At 38.2% G+C, this 21073-nt stretch overlaps 1 protein-coding gene across 1 annotated transcript in view; it reads right to left on the bottom strand.

Annotated features, from left to right (window-relative positions):
• Positions 1–21073, bottom strand: part of LOC108175946 (zinc finger protein 271-like) — a 124092-nt gene that overhangs the window by 14788 nt on the left and 88231 nt on the right. Inside the window, 1 exon segment of the mRNA XM_070052161.1 lies at positions 1–21073. This exon segment is cut by the window's left edge and continues 14788 nt beyond it. Coding sequence (XP_069908262.1) covers positions 21016–21073 — 58 coding nt within the window. The 3' untranslated portion in view covers positions 1–21015.

Raw genomic sequence — 21073 nt, 5'->3', positions numbered from 1 at the left:
AAGAGGTGGGTGTGATTGTGTATTAATAATATTAAGCACTCAGGTCTGGTGCTGTGTCACAGTGGTTAAAGCCCTGGCCTGAAGCGCCAGCATCCTTTATGGGGACTGGTTCTAGTCCTGGCTGCTCCTCTCTGATCCACCTCTTTGCTACGGCCTGGGAAAGCAGTGGAAGATGGCCCAAGTCCATGGACGGAAGACCTCTCTCTGTCTCTACCTCTCTCTGTAACTCTTGGAATTAAAACAAATAATAATAATATTAAACACTGAGACCAAAACAATGAAAAGCCCATAGCAATAACTCAGTAAACTTTTGTTTGGTGAAAGAATGGATGGATAACATTATTTTCCAACCACTTCTTAAAAACCAAAAACTTTATTGTCATTTCTTTAATACTAACAATAGCATATGTGAACTAGTTGTTCTTGAAGACAAACACTGACAACCCATTTTCTCTTGGAGATCCTTATATTTGGGTTGACAAGTGGTTTTAAAAGAAAGAAAACTAGGTAGCTTTCTGCTTATAAATGACAATATTAATTATAATTGTTGACAAAATGGTTGGTATTATAGAGAATTTTTCTCAACACTGAGAGTTATGCTTCTCAATTCATTCACAGTAGTTAGTGTAACCCATGGTCTGAGTTAAAAAAAAAAAAAAAGGCAACAGGATTATTTTTCTATGTTTATCTCACAAAAACATTCACTGTAACTTATAATATATAAAAAAGTAACTATAGTTGACTTATTAATATACATCACAATGATAATAAATATATGGCCCAACACAATGGTTAGTAGCTCATAAGTGTATGCAGCACTTAATTTTTACTTAAAATGATAATTTAAATTTTAGGGTTATAAAAATAGAATAAATACCTTTTTAAAAGATTTACTTTATTTATTTGAAAGATTGAGTCACAGAAAGAGAGAGAGCCAGAGAGAGAGAGAGAAAGGTCTTCCATCGCAAGTTCATTCTTCAGATGGCCTTAGTGGTTGGAGATGGGCTGATCTGAATCCAGAAGCTTCTTCCGGGTCTCCCATGTGGGTGCAGGGATCCAAGCACTTGAGCCATCCTCTGCTGATTTCCCAGGTGCATTACCAGAGAGATGGATCAGAAATGGGGCAGCCAGGACATAAACCAGCACCTATGTGGGATGCCAGCACTGCAGGCCAGGGCTTTCACCCACTGTACCACAGCACCAGTCCCCCCAAAAATATTTTATTATTGTTACTAGTTGTTACTTTTTTTTTTTTTTTTGACAGGCAGAGTGGACAGTGAGAGAGAGAGAAAGACAGATCTTCCTTTTTCCGTTGGTTCACCCTCCAATGGCCACTGCGGCAGGCGCACTGCGCTGATCCGAAGCCTGGTGCCAGATGCTTCTCCTGGGCCCAAGGACTTGGGCCATCCTCCACTGCACTCCCGGGCCATAGCAGAGAACTGGACAGGAAGAGGAGCAACCGGGACAGAATCCGGTGCTCTGACCGGGACTATAACCCGGTGTGCCGGTGCCACAGGCGGAGGATTAGCCTGTTGAGCCACGGCGCCGGCCAGTTGTTACTATTTTTTTTTTTTTTTTAGTTGTTACTATTTTTTAAAAGAAAGAAAAAGATGGAGGTTGAGACAATACAGAGAGAGAGAGAGAGAGAGCTTCTAGTCACTTTTTCATGCTCCAAATGCCACAAAAATTGAGACTAAGCCACGCTGAAACGAGAAGGCAGAACTGAATCTGAATCACTCACAAGGGCAACAGAAACCAACTACTTGAACCGTCACCACTACCATCCAGAGTGTTCATTAGTTAGAGGCTGGAATAAGAGGAAATAAGAACTGATCCCAAGATGCAGGTTTTCCACGCAATATAACTGATGTTCCATTCAACCTGAGGGCATGCTTTTTAATGTATTTAATGTATTACTATATGAATCTTAAATATTAACTGTTCTTAAATGTATGCCAAACTACAATAGCAATAAGTTTAGTTCGTTTATTTTTAACTTTTAATTTTAAGACATATTCTTTGTTTTTCAAAATTCCAATATTTGATGCAGATGTCTATACCTGATATACAGAAAGTTTTTAAATGGGAAGATGTAGTGACTTTTTCACTGCAAAGTTTAAACAATTTATATTTGTTTAACCACAATATATATCAGCCACTATATAACAGCACAGAAACACTATGAACATAAATGAATATTCTAGTAATGATTTCCATGTATCTACTTCTCTATTCCCCTAAATTATCTATCAATAAATAGGACATCATCTGTACATTTGTGAAACACATTCACTAAATTCACTAACTTCTAATTACTAAAACACACATGACAGCCTCATAACATAAGGACATTTTCCAGAAAATGTAAACCATCTTATTCAAGGTGTTATCCAAATTTCTTGGCATCCCTTCTTTACAATATATATTTTATCATCTTTAATTTTTTTCTTAAAAAGTGCAGTTAATCCTACAGTATTCAGAAAAATTGACAATTTTCAAATCTACACAAGAAAATACATGTGAATGAAAGTTAAAAGGATGATAAAATGCCTGAATATAATGATTTGTAAATCTTTCAGAACAAAAGTGCAAAAAAATGGTAGCTACACACTTCAAAATAATTAAATTAGTAAGAGTTCCATTTGTTGTGCCCTCTTTAGTTATATACAGCCATTCAATTTCAAATATTAGTATTATAAAAAATAGTAGTTGCAGATATATTTAATAATTATATCATAACCTTTATAGAACAAATTACAAACAATAATTCTATGATTACTTATTGAAGAATGCTGATTTTATAAAAATATCACAGAACACATCTTATTGTGTCTTGTAACATAGAATTTGGTTAATTTACCAACTCAAAATTGAGATGTCATTCTATTCTACTTCTATACATGTCAGTGATAGCTTTGTCCTAAAGCTGAGAAAGGATAACTATTTTTGTCAGACATTCCAATTATAGTAACAAGAGGTTTGCTACTGTAAGTAGCCAAAAGGAAGAAAATATCATTTTTCTTTGCAAACTATCTGGATAAGCATTTCCTAATGCCCTATTTGCAAACAGCATTGGATTAAAGTTCTTGGAAAATGAAGGTGGAGTCATGTCAATCTCAGAAACACAGCTGCATGGGACAGGATTGAATGTATCATGAAGACCAAAGTTCACAAAGAAAAGTTGATGAAATTTATAAAGGTTTCTTGGAAAAACGAGTTCAAATCATCTTATCTTAACAGATTGAAATGCCTGGTACAATACTGAAGTAGAATAGATAACCCTTACCTTTATATAATAAATTATATTCTTATAAATATATTCAGAGAGTTTCATAATCTGGAATATCACTCTTTTGATAAATGTTATATGCCTTCAATATGGCATTGGAACCTCTGTTTAATATCAATTTTGTTGAATGGCTATTTTCTGGCAGTTCTATCAATATTTTCTTCATGTATTTTGAAGTTTTGCTATTAGGATCACTGACATTGGGCCAGTTTTGGGACACAGTGGATTAAGGCACCACTTAAAACATCAGCATCCCATATGCAAGCACCAATTCTAGTACCAGGTACTCTGTTACTGATCCAGCTCCCTGCTAATGTACATGGGAAGGAAGCAGATGATGGTCCAATCCTTGGGCCCTGCCACTCCTGGAGGACACCCAGGTGGAGTTCTGGGATTCGACCTGGCCTAGACTGGCCCATCAAAGCCATTTAGGGTGTAAACCAGTGAATAGAAAATCTATTTCTGCTTTTCCCTCTAGTCACATGGCCTATCAAATAAAAAAAAAATCTTTTAAAAAAGAATGTTATGATCTCCTGCTTGATTCTCCCCATTATAACTGACAAATAAATTCGTTTAATGAGAATTACATTCTTTGTTTTGAAATTGACATTGGAGTTTCTGAGATGGTGGACTGGGAAGGGAGCTTACTGCTCTAGCCTAGGAGAAGATAGTTTAAAAAAGGGAAGATAGTATAGTCTCTGGGAAGTTAGGGAAAAAAGGGCAGAGAAAACTCTACCAAAATTCGAGGGACACGATGAACCTATGTGGAGTGCATGGGCACCCACTGCTCAGGACTACAACAGCCTAGAGCCTATGCACCAGTGCTGGAAAGTGAGGTGAGACCAGACCACAGCAGCCAAAGCCACTGGCGAAAAAGTGTTAGGTAGAACCTAGAGGGAACCAGACTTTGAGCCCAATGGGTGGAAGTGTACCAGCCAAATTAGAGGAGAGAAAAAAAAATGGGATGGGCATGTCTCTCTTCCCTGATCATTTTACAAGACTGTTACAGGTATTCTAAGAAGCCAGCAGAGCAGGTGCCATTTTGAACATATGTAACAGCTGTGCTAGCCCATGTCTGCACCAAGCAACCAACTGAGTGAAAACTCCTGACTCTGGTGGGGAGAACTAACAGGTAACTAGGAGTTTGCGCTGTGTGAAGCTTCTGAACCAAGAATGTGGAAAAAACTGAGAGTTAGGGAGGACTCACAGTGTGGCTGGGACTTTGAGCAGTCTCAGTGATAGACTCCACAAGCATGGGGGTTCCTGGTTACCTGGTTACATTGCTGGGAAATCTGATCTTACACTGAAGACTGCACAGACCCATTGTCTGGTCTTTGGGACAGAGCAGATGAATATTATACCCTTATAAGCACTGGGGCTAGTGCTCAGGAACTGGTCTCCATTGAGGAGAGGACCTCAGCTGAGCAGAACAAAGTTCCCTTCTGATTAAAGAAAAGAGAGAGAGAGAGATCTAGAAGATTTACCACACCAAACCTGAGTATGTCACCTTAGGCATGCCCTTAACCCTGAAGAACTAAACAGAGCTCTCTGACCACACCTACTACAAACCTCCAGAGATTCATTGAAAGCAGACATTCCACTTATCTACAGAGTCATAGTACAATAATAAAAGCTACTACCACAAAAAATAAATAAATAAATAATAAAAAAAACAGGTATTTCCACAAATGCCAAACGGAAATAAAAAGAATCATTAGAAATCACTACAAAGAGTTGTATGCCCAACTGGGAAACCTAGCAGAAACGCATAAATTCCTACACTCATACAACCTACCTAAATTGAAGACATCAAAAATCTAAACAGACCCATAACCAAGAGGGAAATTGAACCACTAATAAATGCCCTCCCAACAAAGAAAAGCCCAGGACAACAAGGATTCACTGCTGAATTCTACCAGACATTTAAAGAAGAACTAACTCAAATAACTCTGAAGTTATTCAAAGCAATTGAAAGAGAGGGAATCCTCCCAAATTCTTTCTAAAAAGATAGCATCACATTAATTCCTAAACCTGAAAAAGATGCAACATTAAAAGAAATTACAAACCAATATCCCTGATGAACATAGATGCAAAAATGTTCAACAAAATTATAGCCAACTGAATCCAACAACACATCAGAAAGATCATCCACCAGGACCAAGTGGGATTTATCCCTTATGCATGGATGGTTCAACAGTCACAAATCAATCAATGTGTTACACCACATCAATAAGCTGCTAAAGAAAAACTATATGATTATCTCAATAGATGCAGAGCAAACATTTGATAAAATACAACACCCTTCCATGATGAAAAATCTAAGCAAAATGGGTATAGAAGGAACATTCCTCAACACAATAAAGGCAATTAATGACAAACCCACAGCCAGCATCCTATTGAATGGGCAAAAGTTGGAAACATTTCCACTGAGAGCCGGTACCAGCCCACTTTCATCATTGCTATTCAATATTTTACTAGTAGTTTTAGCCAGAACCATTAGGCAAGAAAGAGACAAGGGATACAAAATGGGAAGCAAAATGTCAAACTATCCCTATTTGCAGATAACATGATTCTTTATATAGGAAATCCACAAGACTCAACTGAGAGGCTACTGAAACTCATAGAAGGGTTTGGTAAAAGCAGGAATAAAATTAATACACAAAAATCAACAGCCTTAAGCCAGCGCCACCACTCACTTGGCTAATCCTCTGCCTGCGGTGCTGGCACCCCCATTTCTAGTCCCGGTTGGGGCAACGGATTCTGTCCTGGTTGTTCTTCCATTCCAGCTCTCTGCTGTGCCCCAGAATGCAGTGGGGGAAGGTCCAAGTGCTTGGGCCCTGCACCCACATGGGAGACCAGGAGGAAGCACCTGGCTCCTGATCAGTGCAGCATGCCAGCCATAGCGGCCATTTGGGGAGTGAACCAACAGAAAAGGAAGACCTTTCTCTCTGTCTCTCTCTCTCTCACTGTCTAACTCTGCCTGTCCAAAAAAAAAAAAAAAGTTAATTGCCTTTGTATGCACAGAAAATGCCACACTGAGAAAGAATTGCTAAAATGAATCCCATTCACAATATTTACCAAAAAAAATCAAATACCTTGGAATAAACTTAACCAAGGATGTCAAAGAAACAGAAAAATGGAAAAATCTTCCATGTTCATAGATTGGAAGAATCAATATCAACAAAATGTCTATTCTTCCAAAAGCAGTTTACACATTCCATGTGATACCAGTGAAAATACCAAAAACATTCTTCGCAGATCCATAAAAAATGATGCTGAAATTCATATGAAGTTTCGGGAGACCTCAAATAGCTAAAGTAATCTCATACAACGAAAACAATGCCAGGGCATCACAATACCAGATTTCAAGACATACTACAGGACATTTATAATCAAATGGCCTGGTACTAATACTGAAACAGATGGAATAAACCAATTAACAAATTAAAAACACAATCCAAACATCTACAACCAACTTATATTTGATGAAGGAGATAAAACCAACTCCTGGACCAAAAACAGTTGATTCAACTAATGGCGCTGGGTAAAAATTCCACATGCAGAAGAATGAAGCAAAAAATTCACTCAACATGGATTAAAAATCTAAATCTATAACCTGACACCAAATTATTAGAGGACATTGAAGAAACCATGCAAGATATTGGCACAGGCTAAGGCTTCTTGGAAAAGACCCCATAGGCACAGGCAGCCAAAGCCAAAATTAACAACTGGGATTACATCAAGTTGAGAAGTTTTTGTACAGCAAAAGAAACAGTAAGAAATGTGAAGAGGCAGCTGACAGAATGGGAGAAATTCTTTGCAAACTATGCAACTGACAAAGGATTAATAACCAGCAATTACAAAGAGATCAAAAAACTCCACAACAAAACAACCCACTTAAGAGATAGGCAAAGGACCTAAGAAGACATTTTTTAAAAGAGGAAATCCAAATGTCCAAAAGACACATGAAGAAATTTTCAAGATCACTAGCCATCAAGGAAATGCATATCAGAACCACAATGAGATTTCACATCAATCTGGTTAGATTGACTTTCATCCAGAAATCAACAAACAACAAATGCTGGCAAGGATGTGGGAAAAAAGGTACCCTAATCCACTGTTCGTAGAAATCAAAACTGGTAAAACCACCATGGAAGACAGTTTGGAGATACCTCAGAAATCTGAATATAGTCTGACCATATGACCCAGCAATCCACCCACTCAGAATTTAACCAAGAGAAATGAAATCAGAAAATAAAATAACTACCTGTACCACCATGTTTATTGCAACTCAATTCATAATGCATAAGACATGGAATCAACCTATGCCCATCAACAGAAGAATGGATAAAGAAATTATGGGATATGTACTCTATGGAATACTACACAGTGGTAAAAACAAAAAATGAAATCCGGCCATTTGCAACAAAATGGAGGAATCTGGAAAAAATCATACTGAATGAAATAAGCCAGTACAAAGGGGACAAATATCATTTGTTTTCCCTGATCTGTGACAAATAATTGAGCACCTAATAAGAAACCTCTAGAAGTGAAATTGACACTATGAGAAGCAATAATTTGATCAGCTCTTTTCCTGACTGTCAAGGAACAGATTTTATTCTTTTCGTTATTCTTTTTCTACTTGATACCACTGGTTGAATTCTTTACTTAACGAAGAAATATTCTTAGGTGTTTAAATCCAATTGAAAATTGATCCCTGGAAAGAATAAGAATGGGAATAAGAGAGGGAGGACATGTACAGTTTTTCACCCCTTCTCATGAACTTACACCTAAGGGTAAAGCTAAAACTTGTCATGGGACTCCAAAACCCATTCTGTTGGAAGGTACAAATGACATCTTTCTAGTAAAAGTGATAATTTTAAGTACACAACTGAACATAAAGATAGGAATAAATATCAAAGGGATCACATAAATATGACCAAGTGTCTGCTAATAAGAAAAAGAGAATTAAAAAGCAGAGAATGATTCAACATGGCAAATAGGCCACAGAGTAGACTCATAGAATGACAAACACCATAAACAGCACTCTGGCCTCAGAATCAGCCCTAAGTACATTCAGATCTGGCTAAAAAAGCCCATAAGAGTATTTCATGCATGGAAATCCAAGACACTTTGGCAAAAAATGGCCTACATGAAGGATCGCTGTGAGATCCCAGTGGAAAGAATGGACCATCAAAGAAGGATGTATTTTGCTCTAAAGGGAGGAGAGAAATTCTACTTTGCTTATGGCCCTGTCTAAATAATGATGGAATTTGTGGACTCCAAAGGCTTCCACAGCCTTGGAAGCTCAGGACAAGAGTCTTGGGTCATCACTGATACCATGAAAGTCTCAACAGTTAAATCAAAAAGAGGAGTCATTGGGCACTTGCTTCCCATATAGTATCTCTGTCCTTAATGAGTTATATTATGAGAATTAATGATAAAACTTATCTTAAAACAGTACTTATACATTTGTTGTCTATGTGGGTGCAAATTGTTGAGATATATACTTAGTATAGAGTTGATCTTCTGTATATGAAGATTATTTAAAAAGAATCTTAATGAAGAATGGGATGGGAGAGAGAGTAGGAGGTGGGACACGAGTGGGGGTGGGAGGGTAGCTATGGAGAGGAAGAACTGTTATATTACAAAAGCAGTACTTCTGAAACTTATATTTATTAAATATAAGCTTTCCAACAACAATAACAAAAATAAAAGTAATTACCATTGCTGTATGTAAATATGGGACATCTTCCATGAGAATGAAAATTCTCCAATCTATGAGCATGGAGGTACAGGAAACCTCGAAAAGCAATCTTGTACAATAAAAAGAGAGCGAGAGACACCACAATACCAGATTTCAGGACATACTATAGGGAAGTTATGATCAAACTAGCATGGTACTGGTACAGAAACAGATGGATAGACCAATGGAACAGAATAGAAACACCAGAAAACAACCCAAACATCTACAGCCAACTTATATTTGATCAAGGATCTAGAGCCATTCTGAAGTAAGGACAGCCTATTCAATAAATGGTGCTGGGAAAACTGGATTTCCAAATGCAGAAGCAAGAAGCAAGACCCCTACCTTACACCTTACACAAAAATTCACTCAACATGGATTAAAGACCTAAATCTACAACCCGACACCATCAAATTATTACAGAACATTGGATAAACCCTGCAAGATATCGGCACTGGCAAAGACTTCTTGGAAAAGACCCCAAATGGCCAAAAGCCACATGAAAAAATGTTCAAGATCACTAGCCATCAGGGAAATGCAAATCAAAACCACAGTGAGGTTTCACCTCACCCCGGTTAGAATGGCTCATATTCAGAAATCTACCAACAACAGATGCTGGCGAGGATGTGGGGGAAAAGGGACATTAACCCACTGTTGGTGGGAATGCAAATTGGTTAAGCCACTGTGGAAGTCAGTCTGGAGATTCCTCAGAAACCTGAATATAACCCTACCATACAACCCAGCCATCCCACTCCTTGGAAATTACCCAAAGGAAATGAAATTGGCAAACAAACAAGCTGTCTGCACCTTAATTTTTATTGCAGCTCAATTCACAATCAATAAGACATGGAATCAACCTAAATGCCCATCAACAGAAGACTGCATATAGCAATTATAGGACATGTACTCTATAGAATACTATACAGCAGTCAAAAACAATGAAATCCGGTCATTTGCAACAAAACAGAGGAATCTGGAAACCATCATGCTGAGTGAATTAAGCCAGTCCCAAAGGGACAAATATCATATGTTCTCCCAGATCGGTGACAACTAACCAACTACAAAAAAGGAAACCTGCTAAAGTGAAAAGGACACTATGAGAAAGAGTGACTTGATCAGCCCTTGTCCTGAATGAAGATGAACAACTTAATACTTTATCCCTTTTAGTATTTTTTTTTCTGTTCTACTTAATAGTATTGGTTGAACTCTCTAATAAACACACAATAGGCCAGTGCCACGGCTCACTAGGCTAATCCTCCGCCTTGCCGCGCCAGCACACCAGGTTCTAGTCCCAGTCGGGGCGCCGGATTCTGTCACTGCTGCCCCTCTTCCAGGCCAGCTCTCTGCTGTGGCCAGGGAGTGCAGTGGAGGATGGCCCAAGTACTTGGGCACTGCACCCCATGGGAGACCAGGATAAGTACCTGGCTCCTGCCATTGGGTCAGCGAGGTGCACCGGCCGCAGCACACTGCCCGCGGTGGCCATTGGAGGGTGAACCAATGGCAAAGGGAAGACCTTTCTCTCTGTCTCTCTCTCTCTCACTGTCCACTCAGCCTGTCAAAAAAATTAAAAAAAAAATGTTTAAAAAAAAAAGCACACAATTATTCTTAGGTGTTGAAATTTAACTGAAAAGTGAATCCTGTTAAATATGAGTGGGAATAAGAGAGGGAGGAAATGTACAATTTGGGACATGTGCAAGCTGACCTGCCCCAAACGGTAGAGATAGAAACGTGCCAGGGGATTCCTATTCAGTCCCATCAAGGCGGCATGTACCAATGCCATCTCACTAGCTAAAGTGATCAGTTAAAGTTCACAATTGATAATAATGACAGGATTAAGAATCAAAGCGATCATATAAACAAGACTAGTGTCTGCTAATACTGATAGAATAAAAAGGTGAGAGAATGATCCAACATGAGAAGCGGGATACACAGCAGACTCATAGAATGGCAGATGTCCTAACAGCACTCTGGCCTCAGAATCAGCCCTTAAGGCATTTGGATCTGGCCTCAGAGCCCATGAGAGTATTTTAGGCATGGAAAGCCAAGACACTCTGGCAAAAAAAAAAACCAAGACTTGGCAACTCATGACAAGAGCTTAGGGTGATTACTGATGCCATAAACAAGAGTGTCAATTCGTTAAGTCAACAGGAGTCACTGTGCACTTACTCTTCATGTAGGATCTCTGTCCTTTGTGTGCTGTACAATGTGAATTAATGTTATAACTAGTACTCAAACAGTACTTTACACTTTGTGTTTCTGTGTGGGTGCAAACTGCTGAAATCTTTACTTAAAATATACTAAATTGATCTTTTGTATATAAAGATAATTGAAAATGAATCTTAATGTGAATAGGATGGGAGAGGGAGTGGGAGATGGGAGGGGTGCCGGTGGGAGGGTAGTTATAGGGTGGAAAAAGCCACTGTAATCCATAAGCTGTACTTTGGAAATTTATATTTATTAAATAAAAGTTAAAAAAATGGGACCTCGTTTGGCTAGTGTTAACAGATGGACCTTTATTTTTAACACATTCATGTCTTTATCTTTAACATGTATTAATTCTGACTGGTATATATTTGTGTTTTGTTTATATTTATTCTGTTAAAACTGACATTTTTGTGGGTTTTCATACCACTTAAACTTAATCAGGTTACTTATGTGGTTGAATTTCAGTCTTACATTTTATTATTTCTTTTGCATTTATGATAGACAATTTTTGCTGCATACTTTTCTGTTGATATCTGATTTTATTTCTATTTCTGTGGATGATTTGAATACCTCTTCTTATTATTTTCTGGTCGCTGATTTGTAGGCTATGATTAGCATCTTAATTTATCATAATTTACCTTGAAATGATTTCAAAACATTCAGACTCATTTGTGAGTTTAGTACAGGGAATGAATATGTGATGAATGAAAAACACCTGACACAGTTAAAAAGTACACTCTTTGTTCTTAGTAAGATGTACCCAAGCAGAATATTACCTTATTTTAGTTTTTTAAATTTAGTTGAAAAGCAGAGTTAGAGAAACAGAGAGATAGAGAGAGGTCTTCCATCACTGGTTCACTCCCCAAATGGCTGCAACAACTGGGACAGGGGCTGCTCCAGGATGAAGGCTGGAGACAGAATCTTCTTCCAGGTCTCTCACAAGTATGCAGGGGCCCAAACACTTGGGCCATTTTCTGCTGAGTTTTTCAAACCATTAGCAGGGAACTGGATCAGAAATAGAGAAGCTGTGATTTCAAGCAGCACACACTTCTTCCAGGTCTCTCACAAGTACGCAGGGGCCCAAACACTTGGGCCATTTTCTGCTGAGTTTTTCAAACCATTAGCAGGGAACTGGATCAGAAATAGAGAAGCTGTGATTTCAAGCAGCACACATATGGGATGCCAACATAGCAAGCATTGATTTTACCTCTTAAGCAACAATGCTGGTCCCAAAATCAATGGTCGTTTTTGAACAAGAAAATGACACCATTAATTTACTCTTTTTTCAAAATATGAATGTACCATCACAAATCACAAATGAGTAAATAAATAATAGTATCTAGAAAATTAGGTAGCAGATGGCTTAATCTAATCTAATAAAAGGGGAAATGAATGTTTATTATTCAATGTAGAGAAATATGAAGTTTCAAATTATGAATCTAAAGTTGAATGTACACAACTTTATTTCAATTAATTCTTCAGTTGTACCTAAATTTGTAAGGTATAATATCATGTACAAATGGCATTTAGATTTTTTTCAGCTAGTAAAAAATCAAGAGATCGTAAAAATAACAGCTATTATTTATTCTATACTAAACAATATTTCCAACACTTTATGTTTTCAGAAAAAAATGGGATCACTTCTATTATCTAACTTTAAAGAAAATGAAACTGAAACCTAAAGAAACTAAGTAGTTGGTTTCCCAAGAACATTAAATTATGAAGTGGTGAAGTTCTGGACTAGCCATGATCTGATTAAAAGCCATTTATTTTCCAAATTCAATGCTCTGTGTAGTTCCTATATCCCTTAAAAGGATCCAAACATCAAACTACACTTTATGATAAAACCTGTGTAATACTGCAGGTGAACACTGCTCCAAGCCAAATATTCTATTACCCTCTAGAACAGAGTTTGATGAGATCACGTTGATTCAAGTGCACTGAAAATATGAAGTGTAAAAACCTATGTTAGTGGATATTCTCTCCTCTGCCTATAGTTGGGCTTTTGATAAACTGACAGTCAAAAATCCATTTATGTCTAAATTTTATACAAAAAAGAATGGCAAAAATGTAAATTACATTTACAGTTAATGATTTTTTTGACAAGCAGAGTTAGACAGTGAAAGTGAGAGAGAGAGAGAGAAAGGTCTTCCTTCATCCCCTAAATGGCTGCTACAGCCAGCGCACCGCGCTGATCTGAAGCCAGGAGCCACGTGCTTCCTCCTGGTCTCCCATGTGGGTGCAGGGCCCAAGCACTTGGGCCATCCTCCACTGCCTTCCTGGGCCACAGCAGAGAGCTGGACTAGAAGAGGAGCAACCGAGACAGAATGAAGTGCCCCAACCAGGACTAGAAACGGGTGCCAGCACTGCAGGTCTCCACCTGCCAAGTGAGCCATGGTACCGGCCAGTTAATAATTTTTATTCTACTCACTAATACTTTGTCATTTGAGAAAATCAGGTTATTCTACAATGTGTTCAGCTTAGATTTACCAAGTCATCAACTTTTATCCTATCTTATAAATACTGATGAAGATTAAAACTCAGAAAGGGGCCAGTGTTGTGTTGTAATAGGTTAAGCCACAACCTGCAATGCCAGCATCTTATATAGGTGCTGGTTCACAACGCATTTCTTCTACTTCCAATGCAGCTCCCTGCTAGTGTACCTAGGAAACCAGAAGAAGATGAAATGTTTGGGCTCCTGCATTTACACGGGAGACCTTGCCCAGCACTGGCAATTGTTACCATTTGGGGGGCCAGTGCCGCGGCTCACTAGGCTAATCCTCCGCCTTGCGGCGCCAGCACACCAGGTTCTAGTCCCGGTCAGGGTGCCGGATTCTGTCCCAGTTGCCCCTCTTCCAGGCCAGCCCTCTGCTGTGGCCAGGGAGTGCAGTGGAGGATGGCCCAAATACTTGGGCCCTGCACCCCATGGGAGACCAGGAGAAGCACCTGGCTCCTACCTTTGGCCGCAGCGTACCGACACCAGTGGCCGTTGGAGGGTGAACCAACCGCAAAGGAAGACCTTTCTCTCTCTCTCTCTCTCACTGTCCACTCTGCCTGTCAAAAAAAAAAAAAAATTGTTACCATTTGGGGAGGGATCTAGTGAATGTAGGACTTCTCTGTCTCTCCTTCTCCCTCTGTAACTTTGACTTTCAAGCAAATAAATATTTTAAAAATCAAGAAAATATTTTGGGCTGGCATTGTATTGAAGCAGGTAAAGCCACAACCTGCTATGCCAGCATTCACTATGGTACAGGTTCAGATCCCAGTAGCTCTGTTTCTGATCCAGCTCCCTGCTAATGGTCTGGGAAAGTTGTAGAGTATATCTCAAATGCTTGGACCCATCACCCAAAAGGGCTAAGAAACTCCTGGCTCCTGGCTTCAATCTGGCCAAGACCCAGCCATCATAGCCATTTCGGGAGTGAACCAGTTGAAAGATGGTTTCTCTTTCTCCCTCTCCCTCTCCCTCTCCTCTCCCTCTCCAAATTTGCTTTCCAAATAATTAAGTAAACTTTTAAGAAAGAACATATGAACACTAAAATCTTTAATGTTGATAAAAATTAACAATCCTAATATGTTCATTTGAAACACATCTGGGCTAGACATTTGACCTGGTGATAATGATGCAGGTAAAGACACTCATCCCCTCATCAGAGCACTTGGTGACTCCATGGACCTGATAACACAGCTCTGTGGGTCCACAGGGTTGGCTAAGTAATTGAATTCCTGCTACCCATGTGGGAAACCAGGATTGAATTCCTAACAACCAGTGATCGACCCAGAGACTCAGCTACACCTTGCAACCTCTCATGTAACCACGGAGTCCCCATAGTCTTAGCACACAGGATGCAAGGCTCACACTGAGGCAGCTTGAGCTCCAGAACTTGTTTTATGCCTTACTGGGGTTGAATTACAGTTCTTCATGGGCGCCTTACCACCTGTCAATCCTTCCAGTCAAGCTCAGAGTAAGTGGAGACTGTGGCTATTTCCATTTGAATCTCTGGATTACACACATACTCTAGAGCCATGGGCCAAATGCTGCTCTTTCCCTGCCACTGCTGCCAGTACTACTAAGAAGATGGCATTCTGTCTTGGCCAGTTGCTGTGCACGTACACAAAGTCACCAGCAGCCACCACCTAAATCCAAAATTGCAACCATACTTTCTCAGCCAGGGAGTGGTACTGTTGTGGGGAGATTGAGGTGAGATAAACACATCCCTTTTATTTACACTGAGTCCATGGTTTCCTAAAAACAATTCTGGAGATTTATGGGATACTATCAATGTACACAACATATACTATCAATGTACCCAACATCCCAATATACAGGTCTTTGCAGTTCCTCAAGGCATGGAAAGAGAGAATGGATTAGAAAGTCTATTTACTGAAATATATACAGAAAACTTCCCCAATTTGGAGAAAGAAACAGATGTCCATTTGCAGGAAGCACATAGAATTTCAAAATAGATATGACCATTGTAGTCAAACTTTCCATAGAAAAACATAGAGAAGATTCTAAAATGTGCACGAAAGGATCACCAACTTACTTTCAGAGGATCTCCAATTAGACTCACCATGGACTTTTCGTAAGAAATCCTACAGGCTAGGAGAGAATGGCAAGACATAGTTCAAGTCTTAAGAGAAAAAAACTGTCAACTCAGAATACTTTACCCTGCAAAGCTCTCATTTATGAATGACAGTGAAATAAAGACCATTCATAATATAAGTAGGAAGAATTTTTGATCACTCTTCTGGCATTACAAAAGATGTTTCAAGAAACACAGAAAGATAGCCGGCATGATAAAAGAATGTGAGGGGCTGGCACTGTATTATAGCAGGTAAAGCCACTGCCTGCAGCACCAACACCCCATATAGGCACTGGTTCAAGTCCCAACTACTGAACTTCTGATCCTGCTCTCTCTTATTGTGCTTGGTAAAGCAGCTAAAGATGGCCCAAGTCCTTGGGCCCCTACATCCATATGGGAGACCTGAAATAACATCCAGGCTCCTCATTTTGGATTGACCCAGCTCCAGCCATTGCAGCCATTTAGGGAGTATAGCAGTGAATTGAAGACTTCTCTCTCTCTGACCTCTGCCTCTGCCTCTCTGTATCTCTGTCTCTCAAATAAATAATCTTTAAAAAATGTGAAGGCAGAAAATACTCAAGCAAAAGAGCAAAAGAAATCCAAGGTAAATAATAGGAATATTTATGAAACAATGGCAGGGCAAAGTAATTACTTATCAATAGTCATTTTGAATGTAAATGGCCTCAACTTCCAGTTAAAAGGTATAGACTGACTGAATGATTTAAAACCCATCTGTTTGCTGCCTGCAAGAAACACATCCCACCAACAAAGATACATGTAGACTGTAAGTGAAAGGATTAGAAAAGATACTCCATGCTAATGGAATGCTAAAAGGGCAGTTGTTGCAATGCTAATATCAAAGGAAAAAGATGTCAAACAAAAACTATTAAAAGAGACAAAGAATGGCACTATATAATGATTAAGGGATCAATTCAACAGAAAGATGTGACTATAAATAAATGTAAATAATGGAATGAAGCTGGAAATCAACAACTCAGGAATCTCTAGATCATATACAAACACATGGAGACTGAACAACATGCTCCTGAATGGACAGTGGGTCATAGAAGAAATCAAAATAAAATTTCTTGAAATGAATGAAGATGACAATAAGTCATATCAAAACTTATGGGATGATACAAAATCTGTGTTAAGAGGGAAGTTTAGAGCAAATGGCACCTACTGAAAAAATTAGAAAGCTATTAAACAAATGAACTATCAGTGAATCTCAAAGATCTAGAAAAACAACACAAACTGCAAATTACTAGGAGGAAAGAAACAATTAAAAATTAGAGAATAAACAAAATTGAAACAAAAAAATCACAAAAGATCAGTTAAATTGACAGCTGATTTTTTGAACAAACAAAATTGATTCAATATTGGCACAACTTATCAACAGAAAAAAGGAGAGAACACCCAAATCAATAAAATCAGAGATGAAAAAACAAAATGTAACAACGGATACCACAGATATTAAGAGAATAATCAGGAATTACTACAAAGTTCTGTGTCAATAGATTGGGAAACATAGAAGAATTTGGTAGATTCTTGGACACAATCTACCAAAATTGAGTCATGAAGGCATTCCTTGTACTGAATCCCAATTCAGTCTCACCCTCTGCATTCATTCACCCACCTAACCCACCCATAACCCACCTAAGATACAAAAATGCTCAGGCCATGGAATCTTGACCCTCAGCCATATGTTCATTCTGTATTCACACTAGCAATTGATCAACCACTGTGAGTTACTTTTCTCTGAATAAATTCAGACTGGCTGTAAGTTTGTATCCAGCCTCCTCTCTGTTTCTTCTTGCTTTTTCTTATGGAAGGAGTGCTCCCAAACTCCTTCTATAAAGCCATCATAGCTATAATTACTGAACCAGAAAAAGATACAACAGAAAAAGAGAGCTGTAGACCGATATATCTATGAACACAGATGCAGATATCCTCAACAAAATACTAGCGAATTGAATCCAACAACACATCAGAAAGATCATTCACCTGGACCAAGTGGTATTTATCACCATATGCAGGGATGGTTCCACATTTGCAAATAAGTGTGATTCACCCCATTACAAACTGAGGAACAAAAACCATATGATTATTTCAATTGATTCAGAGAAAGCATTTGAAAAAAATACTGCAACCTTTCATGGCAAAAACATTAAACAAACTGGGTATAGAAGGAGCATTTCTCAACACAACCAAAGCAATCTACGATAAACCCATGGCCAACATCTTACTGAATGGTGGAAAGCTGGGAGCATTCCTATTAAGATCCAGAACAAGGAAGGATGCTCACTCTCACAATTGCTATTCAATAGTCCTGGAAGTTTTATCCAGAGCCACAAGGCAAGAAAAGGAAATAAAAGGGATGAAAATTGGAAAGGAGGAAGTAAATCTACCCCTATATGCAAATGAGTAGATTCTATAAATGGGATCCAAAAGACTACACTGAGAAACTTCTGGAACTCATAAAACAGTTTTGTAAAGTTGCAGGATATAAAATTAATGCATAAAAATTAGGAGAATTTGCATTCACAGACATTGGGAAGGCTAAGAATTTTTAAGATCATTCCATTCAAAATAGTTATAAAAAATTAAATATCTTGGAATAAATTTAACCAAGAATGTCAAAGATCTTTACAATGAAAATTACCAAACATAAAACAGAGAAATAACAGAAATAAAAATGAAAAAAATCACCCATGTCCAGGGATTGGAAGAATCAGTATCATCAAAATGCCCATAATACCAAGAGAAATTCATAGATTCAATGGGATACCAATCAAAATATCAACAACATTCTTCTCAGATCTATAAAAAATAATTCTGAGACCCCAAATACATAAATCAAACTTATATAACACAAGCAAAGTCAGAGGCATCATAATTCCTGATTTCAAGGCATATTACAGGGCAGTTATAATCAAAACAGCCTGGTACTGGCACAAAAACAGATGGATAGACAGATGAAAAAGAAAGATCCAGAACACAATCTACACATCTACAACCAATTTATCTTTTTTTTTTTTTTTTGACAGGCAGAGTTAGACAGTGAGAGAGACAGCGAGAAAGGTCTTCCTTCCATTGGTTCACCCCCTACAAATGGCCTCTATGGCCAGCATGCTACGCTGATCTGAAGCCAGGAGCCAGCTGCTTCCTCCTGGTCTACCATGTGGGTGCAGGGCCCAAGCACTTGGGCCATCCTCCACTGCCTTCCTGGACCACAGCAGAGAGCTGGACTGGAAGAGGAGCAACCGGGACAGAATCCGGCACCCTGACCAGGACTAGAACCCGGGATGCCGGCACTGCAGGTGGAGGATTAGCCTAGTGAGCTGCGGCGCCGGCTTACAACCAATTTATCTTTGACAAAGGAGCTAAAATCAATCTCTAGAGCAAGGACAGTCTCTTCAACAAATGTTGATGGGATAACTGGATCTCCACATTCAGAAACATGAAACAGGATGCCTACCTTACACCTTACACAAAAATTGACTCAAAATGGATCAAAGATCTATTTCTACAACTCAATACCATCAAATTATTAGAAAACATTGGGAAAACCCTACAAGACATTGGCATAGGTAAAGACTTCTTGGAAAAGACCAGAGAAGCACAGTTAATCAAAGTCAAAATTGACAAATGGGATTACACAAAGCTGAAAAGCTTCTGAATTGCAAAAGAAACACTCAGGAAAGTGAAGAGTCAACCAACAGAATGGGAAAAATATTTGAAAATTACTCAAGTGACAAAGGATTAATATACAGAATGTACAAAGAACTCAAGAAATTCAAATACAACATAACAAACACTCCAGTTACGAAATGGGCAAAGGACTTGAACAGACATTTTTCAGAAGATACAATGGCCAACAGACAGTTGAAATAATGCTCAGGAACACTAGCCATTAGGGAAATAAAGATCAAAAGTATAATGAAATTTCATTTCATTGCATTGAGAATGGCTCACATACAGAAATCAACAAACAACAAATGCTGGCAAGAATGTGGGGAAAAGGTACCCTAATGGACTGTTTATGGGAATGCAAAGTGGTCCAGCCACTATGGAAGACAGTATGGATATATCTCAGAAATGTGAATATAAACCTAGCATATGATCCAGCCATTCCATTCCTGGGAATTTACTTGAATCAAAATAAATCAGCATCTAAAAGAGATATGTATCACTGATAACTGGTCACTGCTACACAATTGACAATAGCTAAAATACAAAATCAACCCAGATGTCCAATAGCTGCTGACTGGATGAAAAATATTCTTTTCAGCTGTAAGAAAAAAAAAGTCTCTCTTTTGCAACAAAATGGATACAACTGGCTAACACTACACTTAGTAAAATCAGCTACTCCCTAAAAGACAGATATCATATATTTTTGCTGATTTGTGGTTAACTAATAGGGTATCTACAATATAATATATTGAAGTGTCTCTTCTGTTGAGTAATACTATTTTAATTCTTCATACTATTTGTTGAACTTTTCATGTAGTGTGAGGTTAAACTTATCTGTATAAAGTAAATAAAAAAACTGTAAAAATAAAGAGCAGGAATAAGAGAGCTAGGAGGGAGAAGGACTGGAACTTTTTGGGACGAAGGGGGGGTATTAACATATATATTTATATATAAATAACGATATAAAACTTGAAAAACAAATGAAATTGTAGGTAATAAAATTTTTAAAAAGTGTTGACAATTTATGGGATACAATGAAATGATCCAAAATACAATTCCAGGTATGGAAAGAGAGAATGGTTTACTAGGCATCTTCGGTAAAATATTACAAAAACTTTCCTAAGTTTTAGGTATAAAGGGATGTCCAAATATAATAAATACATACAACTCCTAATAGCACTGACCATAAAGATCTGGTCATGAGATATTGCAGTCAATCTTTCAGCAGTAAAATGTAAAGAAAATTCCAAAATGTGCACGACAGAAATTTCAGATAAATTTCCAAGAATTTCCAAATAGATTCACAGGTGACTTCTCATTAGAATCTCTATGGTCTATGAGAGAATGGAGATACTGTGTGAGTCTTAGAAAAAAATCGGTCAAAGGAGAATACTATACCATGCAAAGTTTTCATTCATCAATGTGAAATAAAGACATGTCATAAAAAAAGAAACTGAATTTGTCACCACTCACCCAGCCTTACAAACGATGCTCATGTGTTATGAGTTGTAATTTACAGCAAAAAACTTTTCTGGAATCATTACATTCATGAGGTTA

The sequence above is a fragment of the Oryctolagus cuniculus genome, chromosome 11 (assembly GCF_964237555.1).
Source record: "Oryctolagus cuniculus chromosome 11, mOryCun1.1, whole genome shotgun sequence".
Classification (NCBI taxonomy): Eukaryota; Metazoa; Chordata; class Mammalia; order Lagomorpha; family Leporidae; genus Oryctolagus; species Oryctolagus cuniculus.
Note: the sequence above shows the minus strand (reverse complement) of the source record. Positions and strands in the feature narration are given on the sequence as shown.